The sequence below is a fragment of the Salarias fasciatus genome, chromosome 12, assembly GCF_902148845.1.
Source record: "Salarias fasciatus chromosome 12, fSalaFa1.1, whole genome shotgun sequence".
NCBI lineage: Eukaryota > Metazoa > Chordata > Actinopteri > Blenniiformes > Blenniidae > Salarias > Salarias fasciatus.
In genome coordinates this window covers 16,985,251-17,008,461 of record NC_043756.1, presented here as the reverse complement: position 1 = coordinate 17,008,461, position 23,211 = coordinate 16,985,251, and the positions used below count along the sequence as shown (strand labels likewise).

General features: G+C 42.9%; 2 protein-coding genes across 10 annotated transcripts in view; one reads left to right on the top strand and one right to left on the bottom strand.

The window, feature by feature from the left end:
- Positions 1 to 3,218, top strand: part of pde4d (phosphodiesterase 4D, cAMP-specific) — a 182,525-nt gene extending 179,307 nt beyond the window's left edge. For all 8 annotated transcript variants that reach the window (XM_030105016.1, XM_030105015.1, XM_030105022.1 and 5 more), the window contains 4 exons: positions 1,803 to 1,957; positions 2,058 to 2,180; positions 2,263 to 2,445; positions 2,569 to 3,218. In XM_030105016.1, the coding sequence (XP_029960876.1) occupies positions 1,803 to 1,957; positions 2,058 to 2,180; positions 2,263 to 2,445; positions 2,569 to 3,120 (1,013 nt within the window). In that variant the 3' untranslated portion in view covers positions 3,121 to 3,218. The remainder of the gene's footprint in view (positions 1 to 1,802; positions 1,958 to 2,057; positions 2,181 to 2,262; positions 2,446 to 2,568) is intronic.
- Positions 3,219 to 10,307: 7,089 nt separating this feature from the next.
- rab3c (RAB3C, member RAS oncogene family) lies at positions 10,308 to 22,879 on the bottom strand. 2 transcript variants are annotated; one of them, XM_030105023.1, is made up of 5 exons: positions 22,761 to 22,879; positions 20,328 to 20,552; positions 17,137 to 17,255; positions 12,266 to 12,390; positions 10,308 to 11,621 (listed from the first exon to the last, which is right to left on the bottom strand). In XM_030105023.1, exons 1-5 carry the CDS (start codon positions 22,776 to 22,778, stop codon positions 11,431 to 11,433), a joined length of 678 nt encoding a protein of 225 aa, XP_029960883.1. In that variant the 5' UTR covers positions 22,779 to 22,879; the 3' UTR covers positions 10,308 to 11,430. The 2 variants fall into 2 exon arrangements, with proteins under 2 accessions (XP_029960883.1, XP_029960884.1); XM_030105024.1 differs by lacking the exon at positions 22,761 to 22,879 and adding an exon at positions 21,698 to 21,897.
- Positions 22,880 to 23,211: the final 332 nt, after the last annotated feature.

The window sequence follows — 23,211 nt, the reverse complement described above, 5'->3', positions numbered from 1 at the left end:
TGACTGTAAGGTTTAATCATATTGAATTTAGTTCTTAGCAAAGATTTAAAAAGGATAAAGTGAGTCAAATACTGTAAAAGCAAATGAACAAGACTGAATCACTCTACTTATCACTGAATCACATGACGGATCAAAGTGAATCATCTGGGGATCATGTAGCTGAACGATGAAGTCATATGTTTGTCTTTCTGTATGTCACTCAATTTAAAGGCAACGATTTCACTTGATTAATTCAGATTCCTGTCAAATGTTTTGATGCAAAAGTATTTTATAATCAAAATAAGTGCAGCTTAGTAATGCTTATTCTATTTTATATTTTATATCAGTATCAAAACACAAGGATTAGTGTCTTAAAATCATCCTGTTTTTGTAGCATGCCCCCTTTTCAAGTTTGCTTTTCTCTCTTCCGTCTCGTTTCTGTATTCCTGAACGAGCCGTTGTTAAAAGCTGAGACAGAAATAATGAGATACCGACACACCAAAAAAAAAGATGTCTGCATGACTAAACAGCACCCAGGGTAGAGGCTGATGTAAAGCTTTTAACTACACTTACAAGGTTCACGGTTTTGTGTTAATAACTGTATCCTGCAGCGAGAGATTAAATCTTAAACTGACTCATCGACTCGTGGCTGCAGGATCCACAAATATCACAGACATTTACTGGTTTAGAGGAAAACACAAATTTATATCCACTGGGCATCACTTGGTCCAGAGCAGTGAAACGGTGTTATTAATCCTTCACCGGAGCAGACAGCAATAGGACACACATGTGTAGAGCTCCCTATGAGCCCAAAAGGGGAATCCCTGCTGTAAAGGCAGAGTGAGTCATCTCATTTTGGATCCGTCTCTCAGAGTGGACAGAGCAGGATCCCCTCTCTCCTCACCGCTGCTCTGTTCCACTGTAGCCAAGACTAATGCATCTTAATGGAAAATCTAACTACAGCTCGGGGACCTTCAGATGACCCAGAGTGTGGGAACTCTCAGTGGGAAAACAAGCCGGGGCTTTCCGAAGCCAGACGTGTGTAACACATGCTGAGCAGCACACTTCGATCCAATAGATCTGTCATTTGGCATTCCTGTTTATTCTGTTTTGCTGCATTGCATGTGCACTTTAATAGACAGGGCAAGATATTTGAAAAGTCCACTTAAATGTTTCATCTACTTTCAGTAATCTTTAATAATAATATTCTGTAAAACGTCTCATCAAAACTGTCCAACAAAGATGGAATGAATGAATTTTAGAAATAATTCCGGTTTAGATACTGTATATCCAAAACCTATCCAATAGACGGCTCACAGTCAGTGCTTGTTATTTTTGATTTTACTCACTCTTTCATGATCAAGTACAATGTAATTGATATTGGTGTATAAGAGAAAGGAAATTTGTGGTTTTGCTTTTTCCACCATCCATCCGTCCAACAACATGCAGTCACTCTCACATCAGCACCAATAATCCATTTAGAGAAAGAATTTGACTTTCAAAACACATGTTTTTGGACTGTAGGGGGGGTTACTAGAGAAATTGGAGAATTCAAGGATAGAACTCCACACAGAAGTCTCCTGATCTTAACTGTTGAATAATTTTAGTGGCCTCCTTTAATGCCCTTTTCCTTTTCCAACTTTTGTTTTTTAAAGCATGTTTTCATGAAAAGCCAACCTAAGGGGAAAGCATTAAATTGGGACTCTTCTTTGAGATTAACAAAAAGTTTGAGCTACTACAGCTTTTTTTTTGGTATTCAGATTGCATCTTTAAATAAAGAAGATCATAATTGTGGTAAAATGTTTTACTTAACTTTCCTGCAGATTCAGAGCTGGCGCTAATGTACAATGACTCGTCAGTGTTGGAGAACCACCACCTCGCCGTCGGCTTCAAGCTCCTGCAGGAGGAGAACTGTGACATCTTCCAAAACTTGACCAAAAAACAAAGACAATCACTGCGAAAAATGGTCATTGACATTGTAAGTGGAAAAAAAACTGTCTACTGCTTTCTAAAGTTTGAGTGGAATTCCTTTTGTACGATACATCATGTTGTAATTTAACTTTTCTTTGTGTTCCAAGGTGCTAGCAACCGATATGTCCAAGCACATGAATCTATTGGCTGATCTGAAAACAATGGTGGAAACCAAGAAGGTGACCAGCTCTGGTGTCTTGCTGCTGGACAACTACTCCGACCGGATACAGGTAAAAGCTATGCGACGTTCTCCTGCAGCCTCTGTACTGGGAAATATATGCTGTTTGTTTACACTGTGTTGTTTTCGTGCAGGTTCTCCAGAACATGGTTCACTGTGCAGACCTGAGCAACCCCACCAAGCCTCTGCAGCTGTACCGGCAGTGGACGGACCGCATCATGGAGGAGTTCTTCAGCCAGGGAGACCGAGAGCGGGAGAGGGGGATGGAGATCAGCCCCATGTGTGACAAACACAACGCCTCGGTGGAAAAGAGCCAGGTAATCCACAAGATACACACATTACAGAGCAAGCCTCATCCACCAAGACAGATCGCAAACTAGAACTTATTGTTATCGTTTCAAAATACTGAGCACCTTGTTCTGCCCTCACGTGATCTGCAGGTTGGCTTCATAGACTATATCGTCCACCCTCTGTGGGAGACGTGGGCTGACCTGGTCCACCCGGATGCGCAGGACATCCTGGACACGCTGGAAGACAACAGAGAGTGGTACCAAAGCACCATCCCCCAAAGCCCCTCGCCCGCGCTGGACGAGCCCGAGGACGGCACTCGGCCCCCAGGAGGGGACAAGTTCCAGTTCGAGCTCACCCTGGAGGAGGACGGGGAGTCGGACACTGAGAAAGACAGCGGGAGCCAGCCCGAGGAGGAAGAGGAGGAGGAGGAGGAGGAAAACAGCTGTACTGATTCGAAAACACTTTGTACACAGGACTCTGAATCGACAGAGGTCCCTTTGGACGAACAGGTCGGGGAGGATGAAGAGGAGGAGGAGGAGGAGGTGGCGGCGGCAGCGGAGGAGGAGGAGGGGGAGGGGGGAACCCCCTTCAAACAACCGTGTGTTGTAGAGGAAGAGGTAGCAGAGGAGGAGGAGGAGGCGGAGGAGGCGGAGCAGCAGGAGGAGGCGGAGCTAGAGAAGGAGAAATCCTCGGACACATAGCAGTTCAGGGGCCGCCTCTGATGAACTGTTCTTCTTAGTAATGACAGATGATTATTTATAGAATATTTTCTGGGTTTATGTGAAATCTGTCTGTTTTTTAAGATTCTTTTGTTTCTGGTTCCAAAGCGTGCGCTGCTCTCCACCTCGCCCACCCCTGTCCGCTCCGTTCAGACACGCCCACCGGTACTACTTCAAGTTTTTTTGCACTCAGGAAAGCTCCTCTCCATTCCCGCTCGTACTGAAGCAGTGTGTCTTGATTTCACCTTTTACCCACCTTCTTACAAGCTTGAGTTTAGCACACGGACGAGCACCTCGCCGTCTGCTCCGTCCCGTAACGACCCACGATCCCCGGTTCTGCTCCGTCTCAGCCTTGCAGTGTGTTCGGCGGCGTTTTCGTGTTTTTTATTAAGTGCCCATGCTCTTACAGAGACAGTTACCGGTGTGTTCTAAGAGAATCTCCGTCATAGATCATATCCTCCCTGCTATGTCTTTAGGAGGCACGCCGTGCCGTCGGAAAGCGAGGAGAAACACGCCAGACGGGACCGAGCGGAGGAGAAAGCCGCAGCACACCCGGGAGCTTTTCGAGACACACTTCTGATGTGGAAGTCTTCCTTGAAAAACCTGACTGACACAAAGCTCGAGTTTTACCACAGCCATGACGCTGTCCTAGACCTCTTTAATTTTTGTATCGTACTGTATGTAAGAAAACAGATATTTTCTAGAATTTACTTTTTTGCAATCCTAGGCTTTGTTTTGTTAGAGAAGAAGATGGGAGAACTTTTTAGAAACCAATGGAGAAGACAGGAGTGTTTGGAAGGGGATCCTTACCGCTGGATTACATTCGGAGCATTGTGAGCTGTTTGCACTCGCTCCAATAGCATTTATACTACTACTCCCATGCCACTATACTCATATTTGGTTTGTCCTGTGAGTTGGAATCATTTGGAATTCATTCATTATTATTATTTATGATGAAGTGTTTTCACTGAGAAGGAAGCAAAGTGCTTCACTCTCACTGAAATCTACTCGAATGAAGCCTTTAAATTTTATTATTATTATATTATTAATGTTGCCTGCAGTTCTTTTGAACACATCCAGAGACAATGCAATGCTTTGTAGTTGATACAAGAAGCACCTTTTTTAGAAGCTTGATTAGTGCTCCAAGTATACAGTAATAGTGTTTAAAAAACAATTACAAGGGTGATTTTATACCAATATTTTAAAAGGTTTTCTCGTCTTTTTCTTTCTTTCTTTTTTTTTTTTTTCGGGGGGGGGGGGGGGGGGGGGGGAGTCTTGCCTGTTACTTTGATGAACTCATCGCCGCAGCAACTGCTCAACCTGCTGGTCCTCAGCCTTCAGTTCTCTCTGGTTTTGTCGCCAGAATAATGCTAAAACTTGCAGTCACAGCATCAAATCCAGTCTTAGTTTTTCGACAAGACAATCAGCTCTGTTGCATAGTCATCAGATGAGACTCTGACGTAGATACTCTAATGCACTGATACGTTCACAAATCATCACTTATTGTACTTTTTTTTTCACACGTTTGAACTCGCCAAAACGCTCACCGGCTCACACAAGCTCCACACACCATCGTCGACACACCTCAGCCAACTCTCCTCACTTTATTTTGCCGACATTGTTATTTATTGCTATATTTTTCTATTGAAGTCTCATCCTTTTATTTCTCTTTTTTGAAATATCAAAGTGGTACAGTAAATATTTCACTGTAGCATTAACCCCAGTACAGCTCACCAGTTACAATATTCACTTATACTTTCCCCTCCACATGTACATAAAATACTAAAAAATACAATGTAAAAAAAAAACACTTGAAATTCTGCACACTGCTTTTTTTTCTTTTTTTTTTTTTTTTTAAGAGTGCTTGTTTTAATTTTGTATCATTTTAAACTTTTTAAATGAATCTGTCATTTTGTGCCAAGATCGCTTTTTTTTTTGTTTTTTTTTTTTTTTTGGTTTTGTTTATTTTTTTCCATCCTCACCCAATGCCCTTACCTGTAATACAATTTCCTGGTTTTATCGCTGTTTACAAACATATATTTATTGTGCTGTATATAATATATAATTATTAATGTTATTACTATCATAATGCAGTTTGCTGTAAATGGTTGATTCTTATCATCCCTTTTGGTGATGGTGTGGCTGTATTATGTACCTCTTGTTGAGAGAATGTTAATTACACATGAGCTTCAGTGTAAAAAGACAAAAAGAAACAAAAAAAAAAGATCCACCGACTTGTTGCTTACCTGAGAACTAGCTCAGTGCAGAAAGGGGGAAAGCCAAATTGTTTTTTAAAGAGAAACTGTTCCTTGGCCCATGGGCTGTGCCTTAAATCCAACACGTCATTTACTTTTAGCCTTTTTTTTTTTTGTTTTTGTTTTTGAATATTACTATTCTCTAGTTCTCTTTTGCTGCATTAGTGAATCTCGTGAATCTCGTTGCTCGGTTTGACCTGATCTCTTGTTGAGAGAAGTTGCCTTTTTTTTTTTGTCGTTGTTTTTCGTTATCACAGCCAAACTTATTCGCTCGATCTCGGAAGTTTTGTGCAGATTTCAGGTCAAGCGGGAGCCGGATTCACCACCTGAGTGACCTGTGGCCTATAGCCGGACGTCTAAGAGTCGTACTTTGCTGTAGACCTGGTATGAACAACTCGCACTTTCTTTCCGCTCTGCCACTACACTCAATGATGCGACCCGGCCGTTGGGATGGAACCCTCTAGGGGAGAAGCTTTTCCTCCCTCTGCGTCCGGTTTTCATCCACGCGGCCGCGTCGCAGCCACAAACACTGAACCGGGGCGTGACGGCAGTGCGCGGTTGGTGCTCGACAACGGCCCTACAAAGCACAGAGGCTTTGAGGCACATCTGCATGTTCAGCCACTGCTGCATAAATTCCGGCTGAAACACTGACAGTGTGTTGCTTATCTATGCTCGGCCCACACTTCCACTCACGTTACCTGCAATATCCAAAAACCACTGACATCTTTCTGCCTGGACGGGAGAAGGGTTTGCGATATCTCTGTAGTGAAGGGGGAGGGTTGGGTGGGGGCTGACGGGGTTCTGGGGAGGCTGCATCATTGTCCCCCAACGGGGGACTCTTCTTTTGACACACATACTGTAGATTCTAAACAGCCCTGGACCAATGGAAATAGTGGGTTCTTTTCTCATTATGTGTTCTATTTTTTTATGGTATGAAAGGAAAACACAAACTGTAACTTTAAAAAGAAAAAAAAAAAAAAAGGTCTTCAGGACAATTATTTTTTGGGTTATGTCTTTAGAATGCCAACTTGTCTGGACGTTTCACAGGACAATTAAAATGTTATTTTAATGGATTCCTTGTTAATTGCAGTCTATTGGATAGCACTGTAGATCATACAACTTTATGTAAAAAAACCAATAAAAAGAATGAAAAAAAATGTTTTTATATGCAATGGATTAAATAAAAGCATGGGTTGATTCTGCCTATTAACTGGATTCATGTTTTCCTTGCTTCCTTGCAGGATATTAAAAAAAAAAAGTGTTAATTTTAGGGCCCTTCAGTGTGCACAGAAACCCTCCATTGTTGAAAAACGCTGAGGAAATTTCAGTGATTCTGTGAGGAAAACTCTGAGGTGAAGAGTTGAGACAAGTCGTCAGGACAGTAAAGTGGGAGTAAAGATGTGTGTGGTGGCCTGACATGGCCAAGCTTGCATGCATGGCAGAGGGAGAGGGGAGGAGCTGGAGCGAGCTGGGGAGAGGAGAGTGTGGAGGGGTGATTGCTCTCAGGTGTGAGTAGTTAGTCATCTCCCCCTCCTCCCTCTCCCAGGGCTTAAGAGCGCTCCAGAGAGAGACAAGAGGGCCCTCAAAGAAGAATCCACAGAAAACCCAAAAGAGTCACATGCATGGAAGGAAGGCTGCGGACGTCGGGTGATGGCAGTCTGCATCATTTTGCTGCTGTCAAGCAGACAGGACTTTTGGTTGCCTGGAGTGAAGCCAAGGAGGCTGACCAGGCTGGCGTCCTCCCTGTGGCCGAACCCACTGACAGGCAGTAGCTTGTCACAATATGTTTTCACAACTTAATCACTTCTGACATTTAGCATAATCACATACTCGGAGCATCACTAGACCCGTGATTCTCAAACTGGTATGTGTATCACCAGAGGTACACCAGCTTTCTCTAATGGTTAATGTGACTAAGTCATAAATGCATATTTTTAAGCATAATTGATTTGAAAATATATAGAAATATCAAACCAGTTAAAAACATTTAAAAATATGAAACATGACATTTAGATTAAGATAAGTATTTAGGGAGTAATTGTGTATAGTTAATAGGGTGAACCTCCACTATGTCTGTTCAGGTCAGCCATGATGCAGCAGAGCTCGACACAGTATTTTCTAAGGTGGTGCAAAACTACGAGAACCCCTGCACTCTCTAAAATGCAACAAACTGTTTGTGCAAAGGTAAATGACTCCGGGTTGTGTGCAGGTTACTGAATGCAGATATGAGACCTTGATCACTCCCTAACTGTAGCGGAGCCAGAGTGGGGACAAGGGGGCGGTCGCCGCAGGACCCATAAGGTCATAGGGCCCCGTTTCATGTGATGTGTTCACATTTACTCGTAAATAAATTACTATAATAAAATGTGCAGTGTGTGCGAGAAGGTATAGGCATATGAGTGTGGGCTCCAATTTGCCAATTCTTACATTACGACTGTCCATGAATGCATCAGAGCTGTAAGACAGCGCTGATTGGCTGTGCGGCATGAACGAGTTTTTTCTTTTGCACTTGATCTGAACTCTTTGGAGGGAAGTTAAACAGTATGCTAAACACTATGCTAGCCGCTAGCGGTACTACCCAAAACCTAACATCGGAGCCACTGGTGAGTCAGTAAAACCTTCAAAAATATTATCTTTATCAGAATGCTGTGGTCTTAAACACCTGGCTATTTGAATGTGCCTTGTGTTGCTCTCAACTATAAGAGACCACTGAGTCTATTTTTTTCTAATATACGTGAATTCCAAAAGACAGAGATAACTGTGTCTCTATATCTATCTGAATAGATTGTGTAATTTTAGACCAGCTGTGATCATTTTATGTTTAAGCTGTATCAAAGATGGTACAGATTTATCCAGTGAGTTTTTATCTGACTTTTCAGCACCATGGACAGCGGACGCTCTGATGACAGCTGTCAGGCTGCATTTGTGTGTGTGTGTGTGTGTGTGTGTGTGTGTGTGTGTGTGTGTGTGTGTGTGTGTTCTCGTATTTCTATCCTTGTTGGGGCCAAATGTCCCCACAAGGATAGCAAAACGTGGAACGACGTGCCTTGTGGGGACCTTTTTCTGGTCCTAAGTAGGAGAAACAGTATTTTCTTGACCATGTTGTTACTGAAAAAAGTAAAAGTGCAAAAACATTTCTTTAGGGTTAGGCTTTGTTGTGGTGTGGGTTAGGGTAAGGGTCAGGGTTAGGGGCTAGACATGAATGGGAGTCAATGGAAGGTCCCCACAAGGATAGAAATACGAGACTGTGTGTGTGTGTGTGTGTGTGTGTGTGTGTGTGTGTGTGTGTGTGTGTGCGCGTGCGAGTGTATGTGTATTTGTTCTTTAGAACAAGTTTGTGACTTTATTCTGCTTTCTGAGGCATATAGGTTTGCTTGGCTTAATAAAAGTGAGTTTTAGTGTGTTGTTTGATGGTAGCATGAGGTATTTGAATGGTAAAATTATTATCATAAGGGCCCGAGAATGCTCCGCCCCCTCTGTACTGAGACCCACGCCCCGCCTCTGCTCCCTAATCTCAGATCCTCTGACTGAAATGTCAACACAACAGCTGTGACTGATGTGATACAAGAAAGATTTAGGTTGGTAAATGGCACATGTCTGGTACACATCTTCAAAAAAAAAAAAAAAAAAATGTGTTAATGAAAATGGAATAAAATATCCAACAGTTAAAAGTATGAAATTCTCCAAGTAGTTTTTTTGAAGAGTGATTTCTATTTTCACTCAGGTATGTACAATTGAAGCAATGTGCACATGTGTCTTTGTAACACTAGATGGCGCACATGGTCTTCAAATGAAACTGAATCCCTCCTTCATGCTGTAATAGAGAAGAGTAAAGACACACCACACACATTCACTGATAGAATTTGATTTATTTTCTATAATCTCAAAAACATACCTCTTGCTTTGCTTGCACTTCATGTAATAAATATCTTCAGTTATATGTAAAGTCATAGTGATCTGGACTGAGTGACTGTCTGGCTGTTGGTAACTATTCCTCTATGAAATCAGTGTCGACTTTAACATTGTTACAATAACTTACTTCATGGCTATCATAGCATCAAATTAGAACATCACACACCGACACGGATGCACACACACACGCACCATGTGTACACACACACACGTGTGCAGGATCTCTGAACTATATTAATGTGTATTTAACCCCCCCACCTCACTTAGATTGACAACAGTATGGCGCACGGCATGGACTAAGTTTATTTCCCTGACTACCGTTTACAACAACACTGCATTTGACATGATAACACAACTGCACTCAACACCCAACGATTAGCAGGAACGGCATATAGTACGTGAATACATCTGTACAAAAGGTATACACAAACAATACACTATATTACGTAGTTTATCTCCTCAATATGGCAGGTACACACACGCACGCACGCGCACACACGCACATACACAGGTCAGTTTCAGAGCTTCTCTGCACGACCGTCACTCACGCCGCAGATAGTCATCGAGGACAGGAGAAACTATGTACAGGGTTTAATTCATAAAATATTGCACTTATTGGCCCATTGCATTTCACAGCTAAGTGCCGCGACAATGCTCCTAAATCTGTAACACAGAGTGATATATACAGTGTCTTATAATAGAAATCTACAGAGATACGCCTGGACTTACTTCATGCAATTCTGTGGAGGTTAAATTCAACTATGCAACAAATGACTGACATTACTTAAATAACTGGGATGTTTTTGGCACAAATGTTTTATTACTTTTTCTTTCTTTTTTTATGAAGTACAGAACTGAAAAATTATCTGGGTTTTAAAGGAGGATCCGTCTTTTATTTTGTATGGATTTCTCGGTAACGACGCCACAGCACAGTAACAGTCTGCCAGGAGGGGGATTCATCTAAACAGCTGATTGAGATCTTTCTTTAGGAGAAGATTACTTTACAGCAGAAACATTGAATTTAAGCATGCTGACTCAAAAGTTTAACTTTTATTTTATTTTGTTATTTAATGTATTTTTTTTTTTCAAACATATGGCTGTTTATTCCGTGCCGGAGCTCATCGTCTGCTGTATGTCGGGTGGCTTTGAGGATGGTTGGGTTCAGGTAAGGCCTATCTTCCAGAAAAAACAGCACATTGTTTTCCACTTTTTGGCAGCATGCTCGTTGCATCAAACTATAAAGGGTTGCCTTCCAGGCTGAGCACAAGGAAATAGTTGCTTTTTTTTTTTTTAAGATTTACAGATACACTTATCAGAGGAAAATCACACATCTACTGACAGCAAGAGGAGGACGAGTGCTCACATCAATGTTACACGCACTGGATTCATTCCCAAAAGTAACAGGATGGGGGGGAGACTTACAGAGGCCATGTCAGAAATGCTAAAAGGCCACTTTTTTCAAGGTAGATGTTTTTGTTTTGTTTTTTTTGTTTTTTTGAAGATGGCAAAGTTGCAATCATTTGTAAATCAGACATAATCTTCACACTCATCATGCAAGCCCACACTCAAAGTCACACAACACACACACACACGCACACACACTCATTACACCAAAAAAAAGAAAAAAGACCGCTACATCCTCTAGTGCACAAAATCATAGATTTGGCAGGTTCAGGAAACAAAATAAACCTATGAATGTACAAAAAATAAAATAATTATTCAAGCACTCACTGACTCTATTCCCCCTTTTGTGTAATTATTGTTTTAAATTCTTAAGGATTAACTTACACTAGGACTACAGACTATTTTCAGCCTTACCAAACATACTTTTGTTTCTAACCAGACTCACTAGCTAAGGAATGAGAATACGGTGTCTCTATATTCTAGATATCTTGTAATGTTTCACGTTTCACGTTAGCCATGTTTGTTTTCCCGGTTATTTGCTCTTGATATAAGGTGAGAAAGTTGTGAGATAATATAACAGCATTTTGTAACTCTACTACTAAACAGGGTTTGAACTGTAAGTCCAGAGAAAGCAGCACTAGCAGGAGTGATAATGCTGAGGGAGAACAACACTCTACACCACCTTACGGGGACCTTGCTCTCCTTTTCGGCTCGCCGCTCACTAACAGTTGCATCCGGGCTGCTGGAGGGGCGGAGCACTGTCTGTGAGTTTGGCGGTGGGGGCTCCCGTGGTGACGGCCGGGTCAGCGTCCAAGCTCTCGGACATCTTGTCGCAAATTAGGTCGACCAGACGTTCAAAGGTCTGCTTCACATTGATGTTGTCCTTGGCGCTCGTCTCAAAGAACTCAAAACCTTGGGAGGAGGAAGTCATATGATACACACATCAGGTCCGGCACTCCTCTGACCTCTGTTGCATAAAGCAGTATAAAGGATTCTCTATGTGAATGAGCGGCTTCCCTTTTGGATGCTTGTGAATGAACTGACAGTGGGTTTGTGGGTGTTAGTCTTTTCAACATCTCTAATAATTTACTTTCTTAAACCCACTACAAGAACAGCATGTGTTCTAATCCTGTTCAGGCTGATCCTCCATGGCACCTGTTTAATTTGAAATGCTAGATTAACGACTGTACAAAAGGAAGATTGAGAGATTTCAAAGAAAAATGGTTTAAAGTACAAGAAGTAGATCACAGATTGAAGTGTTGAATTGCACTAGTAGTAGATTTAGAAAACAGCCTTGAATACAAAGAAGAGTCATCAAAAGCATTACGCTTCATTAAACTACTTCAAGTAATATTTTATTTGAAATAATTTTTCACATTTGAATAAAAATTAAAACCAAGTAAGTGTATTTAGTGTCATGCCACAAGCCGATCCCTAAAGAGTGATTGAGAACTCATGAAACTAGAGCAGCTTTTCCATACCGGAAGTGGAGACACTTTGGCATCAACATAATCAGAACTGTACACAAGGAGGGAGACTGTCCCTTTCAAACTTACCCAGCTGTTCTGCCAGCAGCCTGCCGCTGTCCACGGACACCACTCGCTCTTCGTCCATATCACACTTATTCCCAGCCAGCACCACCTGAGCGTTATCCCAGGAGTAGGTCTTTATTTGGGTTGACCTGCAGGTAGTCAGAGAGCAACGAACAAGCACAAAAATGAGGAGGAAAACATTTCAGAACAGTTCTGCGTGTTTTGTCTTAAAAGAGGCAGACTTCGTGTGCCATTTTTCTTCTGCCGCTCCGGAAATGGGCTGAGTGATGGACAGGGGAAGAGATGGCCATGTGGACAGGTCGTGGACGGCGATGACTTCTTTATTCGCTTGGCATGATGTAAAATTTGAGTCACTGGGAAAGTGGGTCAACTCTGGAGAGAAAGGACTGAGTCACGCCTGCTCAACTGTATGTTACTGGTGAGTGTTTAATATTAGAAAAACTAAATTTGTTTTACGCTCTATGTTACCTTCTTTTTGGTCAGCTATAATCTGGAGCTTTCTGTTTTCCTTCTGTTTTTAGTTTAGTTTTTAGTTGTGGGTCGTCCATCCTGATAGTTTCAGAATATCCAACACACTGCAGCTATTCAGGTCATTAGTTTCAGCTGCTTTATTTTCAAGGAAAAACTAGTTTGACTGATTATATAACAGTGATTGAATATAAGAGTTCATTAGTGGAATGTGTCTTTGTGTATGATTGCCATAGCAAACCATGTCATTTATACAAACAGCACTATAACATGAGATTTATCATGAATTAATTTTACTGTATTCATAAAATATCCAATATGTATTCATAAAATTAGAATCCTGAACCATGTGGAGTACATTAACCTAATAACATGTTCTCTTTTAGCAGTGTCTCTGTAAATCTGTGAGGTGCTTGCTCTCCTCTAACCTCTGCAGGCTGTTCACAATATGGGAAGGAATTTGAGGAACAAATTGCTCCTGTGGTGTTGCAGTTTTACTGAAAGTAGGGCAGTGAATATACCAAGGGCTGCAAACAGACGGAAGAGCGAGTGATCCAGAAAGGAAGGAAGAACAATGCTGGCACTCCTCCTCTGTCCATCTAGGGCTTGTTTTGATTGCTCAGATGCGGATCATTTCGAATCCCACTGCTGATCAGTGTCACTGTCAAAAGCCCCGATGGTGTCTGTATCACATCTAACAGACCTATATATGTATCTACAAGAGGTTATGATTGCTTTTCTATTGGGGTTATGGTTACTACAACCGTGTGTATGTAAAACAAATATTCAATAAAGCTTCTGACTACGACATTTGTTGTTAGCGCTACAATATTTCAATGTTTTGTCTGTGACACAGGCAGGAAATGAGCACGTCACAAGCTTAATTCAGCCACAGTCGGGGAAGGAGCCATTGCCATGGCAACCTCTTTTTTTCCTGCAACCTTGTCACAAGGAACAAGAGAAAGAGAAAGTGGAATTAAAGCCTGTGGCAAAGACAGAGTGAAGGATTCTTGTTATATGACAGGCAAAAATAAAGAGCCCCCTTCCTTTGTAAACAGTGGACAGATTTCTGTACTGTCTGGTGAGCACTGCTGTGCAAGTCAATGAAAATGAATTATGATTATAGTTTCTATTTACTTCTTCTTAAAAGAAGCTATTCTACTTCAGCCTGAAGGAGCCATGCCTGAGTGAGGTAGAGGAAGTGGTAAGGCTCCAACATCTGGGTCTGGGCAGGGTCCAGGCCTTCTGGGTCCGGATGCTCTGGGCTCCAGGTGATTTATTTGTTTCATTCTGGAAAGTGCTGCTCAGGCTTGTCTGGTTGTGTAACGATTGCGGGTTAGAAGGTGTGGATCGGTGCGGTAACTGTAACTGTAACATGTCTTCAACAAGGGTGTTGTCTGTTGTGTCTGCAAAATCCAGGCCCTTGGTCCTGAAAAAGGGAGAAAGTCTGAGACAAATTTGTTTTAAAGTTGGGAGAACAGAAAATCCAATTGGTCACTGAGAAACCACGGAAAAGCCTTGAGACAGTCTTCAACTGTAGCTTCAATGACTGAGATTCCATCATTGTGCTGACCTGGGCAGGCACTTGCACGGATACCTGGAATTGCTCTATTGCTTTAGTAGCGTTGGCCTGTATGGGAACACCAACAAGCTAAAGCCTCATTCAGCTCAGTCAGTTCATAGTTGCTCCAACTCAGGAACGCCTGCAGTAGGAAGGAAGTGGAGGGCAGCTGAGGTAGTCCACCAGGATGAGACAAGGCCATCTTTGGAGTGTTACAACAAGTGAAGGCAGGTATAAGGTGCCACTCAGTCACCAATTACAAATGCCAACGCGACGGAGAGATGAAGGCTGGTACAAGAGGAGGTATGAGCCTCAGTCAAGGAGAGAAGAACCAGCAGAGCAGTTGCCATGTGGAAGTAAGGTGCCTGGATAAGATGGGAGCAAGTGATGTAACATCTGGACGTTTAACCCCCAGAGGATCAGGGTCTTGATCCAGGAGGTGTGCAACCCCGTCCATTCAACCTATGTACCTAGGGCAAAACCAAAACACCTGCATGCCCAGTGTATTCCCAAACAAGTATATTAAAGCACGTCTGAAGCAGCCATTCCAAGGCTTTGGGTGAGGGTCTGTATCATTGGAGGCATGACCAGGTCCTGAAATCCATCGCTGAGGCAATTAGCAAGGGAATCAAGGACAGGTAACACCACCGACCTACAGGTAGGGCAACTCACAAAATGAGAGCGTAGAAGAACTGCTCTGCTGGTTTACCCTCCACAGCCTGAGACTGGGCAATGACAGCTGACCTGAAGAAACAGATCACCACACATTTCCCACTCCAGGCTGAGACCTGAAATACTCTTGGTCTCTGAGTCAACAAGGCAACTCATCCTGCTGGAGCTTACAGTACCCTGGGAAGCACTAGCGCAGGAAGCGGGGTGCTGCCGGGGCTGCAGCCCTCCCTGGTGGCACCTGCAAGCTGTTGCACAGCTTCTTCGCAATCAAACAACGATGGCAAACAGCAAGCAGAAGAGAATATCGGATTTTTTCACAGGCAATACTTCCAAAAAAATCAAAATCGCATGTTCACTAGCATTTTCAGCACGAAGGACAGCGCTTAAAATGGCAGTGATTTACTGCCGTGAAAGTGTTTTTGTTCTTGTCATTTGATGAATTGCTGCCGACCTTATAGAGAAAAAATGTAATAAAATGTGAATTTGTTAGAACTTCTTAATGTTTATTTGTGTGTATCATATGACTTCCAGCCAGTAGCCTGAGTGGCGATGCGCTATACAGCAGAGGAAAAAATGCAATGACGTCACTCCTTCATTCATTCAGTTGCCAGCCCCCTCTACTTGAAACAACTTCCCGCACACCTGCTGGGAAGAAAGGATGGAGGAGGCTCACAAGAGGGAGAGAGAGAGGGAGAGGGAGAAATACCAGGAGTCTTGTTGAGGACTGTCAGAGGAATGGCTGGAGGACTATATGTTTGGAGGAAGATTACTTTGGATAAATTAGTTAATACTTCATGACAAAAATGTATTTATGTACTGATATAAAAGGTTTAAACCAACAGTCTGCATAATAAACAGGGCAGAGACAGCAGCTCTGCAAGTCGCCAACAGATTTTAAGTATTTTAAGAGTTCACAAAGTTTTGAAATTGTATTTACATTATTACAGTAATGTATAATGTGATTACATGTTACATAACACTGCTGGGGAGTAAGCTTCTAGGTTACTCTCTTACAGGTTATTCTGTAGGATGTCACACTTGGCTCCAGTAATTAAAATCCTCATCAAAGAGGCTGCTCAGACTATTCAGTCTTTCATCAAAGTGTCAGACGAGCCTTAAGAGGAATAATAGGTGCGTCTGGCCTCGACCTCTCCTCACAAAGAAAGCCTTTACTGGCTGCTGTGAAGGGAATACAAATCAGCCAGATAATGTGGAACATTTCAATACATTGTGTGCTAATAATAGAGCGCAGCCTCCCGGCTGTACAACGCTTTCAGCATTTAATTTCTGATTAAGGAACACAGGCCTTAGAAGAATATGGATGTGGTTGGTCTAAATGCAACTCCGTTTGGATACCAGGCACTTTATAAAATGCCTGTCAAGTGCTGCTGGCTAAGTGACAAAGAGTAAATAGACACTAGCCTTAATAGTGACTGTCAGAGCTCTGCAAAGGGTGCAAGCCACCCTGCATGCATCATCTATATAGAACCATTTCCTGCATTGTGAGACTATCTCTGTGAAGATTTAGAAGAAAAAAAAAAAACACTGTGTGCTTCCATAATCTCTTCAGGCTGCAGCGAGAGATAACTGCACAACAACAGGGCGTAAATAAAGCAGGAAATACATAAAAGACAGTTTCTCACCATCGCACCTGTGAAGGGAGATCAGTAAAAGAAAGTCAAAACATTTATCTGCAGCAGTGGACCAGAAATCCCTCCTGTGTTTTACCGAAGGGCCCGAGCTGCTGCTCCTCCGTACTGCTTACAGGGATGAGAATGTACTGCTTCTGGTGTGAAAATCCTAACCCAGAAACCTGGTTTCTGCAGATTGTGGCCTTCTCGGTCCTATTTTAGACATGAGTGCATCATCATAAATCACAGACGGGCTGAGAGTTCCTGCCCAGCCCAAAGATGCTTGTATGACTCATGAACGGATCAGAGCCATGACCTTGACAGGTTTTCCCTTGAACTATAAGCCTGATGGAGAGGCATGTGGACGCAAAGCAACAAGCACTTTATGAGTGAAACAGAAGTTCACAGCTGACACTGGGGAAATACAGCAGGTGAGCAAGTTGGACTGCTAGCTTTCATATGAACTAATTGCAATGAAAAACACACACTAAAGAGACAGATAGCACATAAAAGTGTAATATAACAGGCCAAAAGTGACTCACCAGTCCTGCACAGCGCCGAAGGACTCCTCATTGGTGATGTCGTACATGAGGATGAAGCCCATGGCCCCGCGGTAGTAAGCTGTGGTGATCGTCCTGTAGCGCTCCTGGCCTGCTGTGTCCTACACAGACAGCATGATTTAGCTTTTCTGGGAAACGGTTGACTGATTTTCACACTGTCAAGTCCAGCAACATCAACATGAGACTCCCATCACATGCTGCATAAACAAGTCGATGACGGTAACCCAGCAGACATGACTGTTAATAATGTTCAGCTCTTTAGTCAAGCCAAGAGATTTGTTGAGTTCAAATTTGGCACAAAAAAAAAAAAGGGGGGGGGGGGGGGTTATGTTGTCTCTACATTTGCTTGTGGCTTCATTTACTGCATTCGTTATGCAGAAATAATCATTATACTAATTGCCTCATTGGCTTTGCATTGATGAGATGCCAAAAATGGCGAGTCAGTGCTGGCTGATGAGATTGATTTGATTTTTTTTTTTTTCCCTCTCTCCAATAAAATAATAGCCCAGTTGTGTTCGACACTCAATGGTGCAGAATGCGGAGCTCAGATTGCTATATGAATTTCTTGCTAAAAATAGAAGTCCAATGATTCAAACATTGAAAAAGCACTAGCTGCTCCATGATAAGGCTGAACAAATTGCTCAAAGGCAAAGCAAGTGATTACACAGCATTTGAGGAGGAGTACATTGTACAGTGATTACCCTGGAAACAAGCGCCTGCTGCAGCCTCTGCTACAAGATGTCAATGAAAATGTTAATGAAGCCCAATACAGACAGATCACACTGGATGCTCCTGAGTAACACACACAAATGAATTACGGCAGCTTTGAGGTCAAAACAAAAGTAAATTGCCTATGAATATTTTGTATTTCTATTCCTTCAAGATGTGCAGACTTGTTATTGTATAAGTTACATAACAAGAAACTCCAATGATGTCCCTCCTGTTTGTACTGTATGTTTTTACACCCACAACAAGTGTGTTTGCAGGCTTCTGTGAATCATGACAGCAGACTGCTGGCTGCTCCACTTGGCTCCTGTTAAACAGAAGCCCAACAGGCGGCACTGGATTGTATTTACCACAGTAGTTTTGCTTTCTGTTGGTCTGCACATGGCCACAGCAGTGTGCCTGTTATAGCCAGAGGACAGCGCTGACCTTCACTCCACAGAGACAGGACTCTCTCTCTCTCACACACACACACGTACACACAGACAATTTAGCCAGAGCCTTTTGTCAGTTTACAATAACATAAAAACAAATGCATGTGAATGTGTGCATTTTTAATGCCAGCAGCTAGTCCGCGCAGTATAAATAGCTACTTTGGTTGAATGGCATTCGAAGGTACACAAAAGAATCCTCAGTGAGCATGTTCAGCGTCGTTATTGTGCTCTTAGCAAGTCAGGAACCCGTCACGTGAACGCTAGTTTAACCTGTCTTCTCCCTTGTCTCAGCTCTAACCCTCAAGATATTTCAGTAGCTCATCGATTCATGTCTGAGTGCTTCACAGTGACCTCTGTTTTCCGGGCTATTTTAGTCAATCCGTTTGCTTGATTCTTCGTAAAACAACAGAGCAGGGCAGGAAAAAAAAAAGTGCTTGAGTCCGGATAATTTGAGCTCCTTGAACAGCTTCGCTTGTGCTCTGCAGCTCACCAGAAATCAATCCAAGAAGCTGACGACTCCGAGTAGCGTGCAGAGGCTGACACAGGCCAGAAGACTTCTTCTCTGTGGTTTTCACTGAGACCAATTTCTGAAACTCTCAGTTTTATTCGCTCCGAACGGATGTGACAACATGGACAACTCTACGATCCATTTTGATGCTTTTACCTCTCAGCAGATTAACGATGCCGCTGCCACACTGACATCAGGCAGAAGCCATAACCTTAAATGGCCACTCACTGTATGCCTCAGCTCTTTCTTAGCCCAATTAAAAGAGACAGGCCAATTACGTGAATGCAAAGCCAGTCTTTTTTTTTTCACTCTGAATATGCTTGTCTTCGCTAATGATGAAAACACATTACCTCGATTAGCCGACCATTTGACTGTTCAAACTCAGTTATCACATCCTGATGGAGCCACTTCTTTGTCCTTATATGCGATTAGCAAACACTGGATGTCTGCGGACGGCTAATTGCCGCGAGAGGCAACTGTTATGACAAAAGACACGAAACGTTATAAGGAAAGTCGACATTTCTGCAGAATAGGCGAATCCAATTGAGAGAGTGAGAGACTGACAGGAGAGGAATTCAAAGGAATACTGGGGGAAAAAAGGGGGCACTTTAAAATATCTTTCACAATTCCATGTCCAAGGTATGATGAAACAGTCTGCTTCCACAGCTCAGACAAACTACTAATTAAACAGACTTGGATTTTTGTCAGTTTCCCACACGTTCCGTGGAAGGTGTTGCTTCTGTGTTCTCCCTACTGTGTGCTAAACTCACACTTACTAGTCTTCTTGTCAGTAAAGCAGAGACTTCCATCTGTCTCTATACTTACCACACTCACGAGGGATTTACTGAGATAATAAAGAACACAGCCTGATGTGCTTGTAAAGGAAGCTACACAACACAAGACATATTTTATGATTGTCATTTGAATAAGCTGAAACCACAAGACTAATGCAGAAATGTGATTTATAGGAATGAAGCCGATGTCAAAAATGGGACTTTGATAATTGTGCAAAGATGAAATACTTGAAAAAGTAAGATTATCTTTAAATATACAGACGCTACACCTCAAGAGCCAAACTGCAGGTGGAATGCGAATTAATGGGCAGGGTGTCCGTGAGTGTGACTTTCTTTTTGAATGGCTCAACATACAGCTATCAAGTCCCAACCTGCAACAGTCCTTTGAGCATACCGATCAATAGAGACAGATATGGACAGAGGTCAGGACAGAGTGGGCTCTGCACATACAGTAGAGTGACAGCTTTTCACAGACAGGAGTCACTCTGCAGGAGCACAGAGGGGCTGAAAACAAGAGAAATGAGGGGGGCAGGGCATCTCCGGAGATCCCCTTCCCCCTTAGAGCTAAGTTAGTCCTCCAGGAGACCTTGGAACACAGCAGAAAACACATTTCTTTATTGCTAACTCACACTTGTTTCACATGCTTTGGACACCATTCAAACTTTTTGGAGCTCCCTTCTAAATGTTTAATGGCAGGATGTAAATATTTCATACCCAGATCTGCAGTTTGATCCTCTTGTCATTCTTGTAGACAGTCTTCACTTTGAAGTCGATGCCCACCGTGCTGACAAAAGCTGAAGTGAAGGCATCATCGGCGTAGCGGAACAGGAATGACGTTTTGCCCACGCTGCTGTTGCCGATGATCAGCAGCTTGAACATGTAGTCAAAATTTTGGTCCCCTCCCTCTCCCTTCCCTTTCATATCCTGAGTGGCAGCCATCTGCAACGACAAAAAAGAGACGTTGGGAGGAACACAGATTCTGTCAATATGAAGCCTTTCACAGCTGTGAATTGCTTAAAATGTGAACCCCTCTCACAAAAGGAGATCACACTTGCTTCTTGACTTTGATCCATTTTACAAAGACCTGACTTTTAGTTTTTAGACACACGCACACACACACACACACACACACACACACACACACACACACACACACACACATCAGAAGCATATGTATGTGAGTGGACAGTACATGCTTACTGCACAGGCCGCAGATCAGAGGTGACAGAAGGCTGTGTCGGGCAAACCAGCATGACCAACACAGCAAGCTGTTGTATTGATGAGTGTTAGATAACAAGGGTTAAAAGGGCTGAGTTGCTCTTCTTGAAATCATTGAGAAACAAGTACATTTGCATCACTGTAGCCAACACTTCTTTGTATTCCTGACTTTCAATGCATATCTTTGATGATCATTTGACTTGATTGCATCTCAAATTATATTGCAAGCCTTTACATGTGAGTGTGTTTTCATTCACTATTTGGGAACTTTTTTCTGCCACAGAAAAAAAAAAAGCATTGGGTGGAGGGGAAGAATCTAATCTCGATCTGCTGCAGATTCACTGTTGTCTGGTTTGATTTCAGAGCAGGCTGTCAGCGGTCAGCGACCTGGGAGGAGGAGGCAGTATGAACCAGATGACAGGAGCGCAGTCATCGTTCCTCCAAGGTGAATGTTTCCACCAAGGCACCGAGCTCATCTGCTAAACATGTGTAGACACAAGCGATCTCCTCCTGTGGCCTATGCAGCTACGAGAGAGAGAGAGGGAAAAAAAGATGCCGGACCTCCATCCTGCACAGACCGCACCGACTCTCTTTCCTTCCGCCTATACAAAAAAAAAAAAAACAGCGACGCTTTGCAAGGATACAAGGACACCGTTTTCAGATTCCCATCATCGCATGGGCAGCATCTGCATTCACCGCGATTAAAAGCAGCGGTTCTGCCGTAAGAACACACGGTATGATCAAGCAAGGAGCTGCATGCCAGCTAATGTTAAGACGAAGGCAGGAGGTCATTTTTTTTCATCTGCCAATGAAATTCTTCCACATGACTATAAATAACGCGTTAAGGACACATTGTGTGAACAAACCTGTTTTGAAGGCCTCGGCTTTCTATCAGTATCTGCCTCAGTGGTGCAGGATACGGGCTCTAACGGGAGAGTCTATCGCCTTCTCCGCGTCTCTCTTTTGGCTGCGCCGGCACAGTTTCAGCACCTGGGAGCTGTCCCCTCCGCCTCGAGACTGGCACGCGCCCCGGAGCTGACGAAGGCTGGCTCGCGTGAGTTGAGCACGCGCGAAGGGGGAAGCGCGCGTGTGCCCTGCGTGTCTCTGACGTCAGAGGGAGGACAGCGATGGGGATTGTAGTTTTTACACTGCGTCTTGGCGCAGAGGCCGCTCGTGGCTTTGAAAGCATAGACATACAGGCATAGACAGAATTTTCTCCACACTAAAGTATCTATCTATCTATCTATCTATCTATCTATCTATCTATCTCAGTGATCATAGTTCAACACAGATGATACAAACAACAACAAAAACTGTTCACCTTAAATTGCACAAAATAGGTTTTTTTTATGCAAATTCTGTTCGTTCTATGAAAAAACTTTCAAACTAAAACCACAAAACAACAACAAAAAAACACAAAAGAAAAAAAATCTAATGAACACATCATTACAAAACCATAGTAAACGATACTCCCACTCATCACTCTGACCTGCAACCCTTACTCTATATTTTACAGCTTTTTTTTTTTTTTTCAAAGTTGACAGCGAGTTTCTACATTCAAGGTTCATCACTAAGAGAGTGTGGCACATTCAGTATGGGTTTTTTAATAATGTAAAGACCTCTTTCCTCACTCCACAAATCTATGCGGATCCTCAACCAATATAAGATGTGCCAAGTCAGCGTTCAAAGCAGATATTTGACTACATTACTCAGCATGCGACGTGTCACAGCTGTGAGCAGCTGTATCATTTCCGATTTAGGCCCAGAATAGATATTTATGATGCAGCAAAATGCCCAAGTTCAGCTTGTAATGCAAGAACAACATCTAAGCAATAAAGCCATTTTTCAGCATTCACTTCAGGCTAAAACTCAAGTGTTCTTTTGCTTCCTTTTACCTTTGCCCAGAACAAATATAATCACTCATCCTACCTTCCCATACAAGTCCATTTTGTCCTCTGCCTTTTTGTTTTTACAATTCCCAGCAGCAGTCTATCTAATAAACTCCCAGATGGACAGCATCATATTTTTTTCAGGAGGCAGATATAATAGCCTCTCCTTTCTTGCGTCACTGTCGGTCCGCTTGTGCAGCCGTCCTCACCCCCCCCCCCCCCCCCACCCCCCCACCCCCCCCCGCCCCCCCACCCCCACCACCACCACCACCACCACCACCACCCCGCCCATGAAGCAAACAGGAGAGAGGCCTGAAAGCTGGTCAACATTGTTATGATGATGAGCCTCTGAATGGGAGATGAAGTGCACAGAAAATGGCACATCTTTGCAATTGTAATCACCCCGCATCACATGCACGCACGTGCATGCACGTGCATGCACGTGCTCCCCCTTTTAAATTCGGATTATTAATCCTGCACAATTATCTCCA

What these genes read in the sequence shown, in the direction of transcription:
- rab3c (XM_030105023.1), bottom strand. An exon ending in TTCGGCGCTGTGCAGGACTG is followed by an intron (nt 12,391 to 17,136) that starts GTGAGTCACTTT and finishes GACTACCTGCAG; the next exon opens with GTCAACCCAAATAAAGACCT. An exon ending in GCTGCTGGCAGAACAGCTGG is followed by an intron (nt 11,622 to 12,265) that starts GTAAGTTTGAAA and finishes CCTCCTCCCAAG; the next exon opens with GTTTTGAGTTCTTTGAGACG.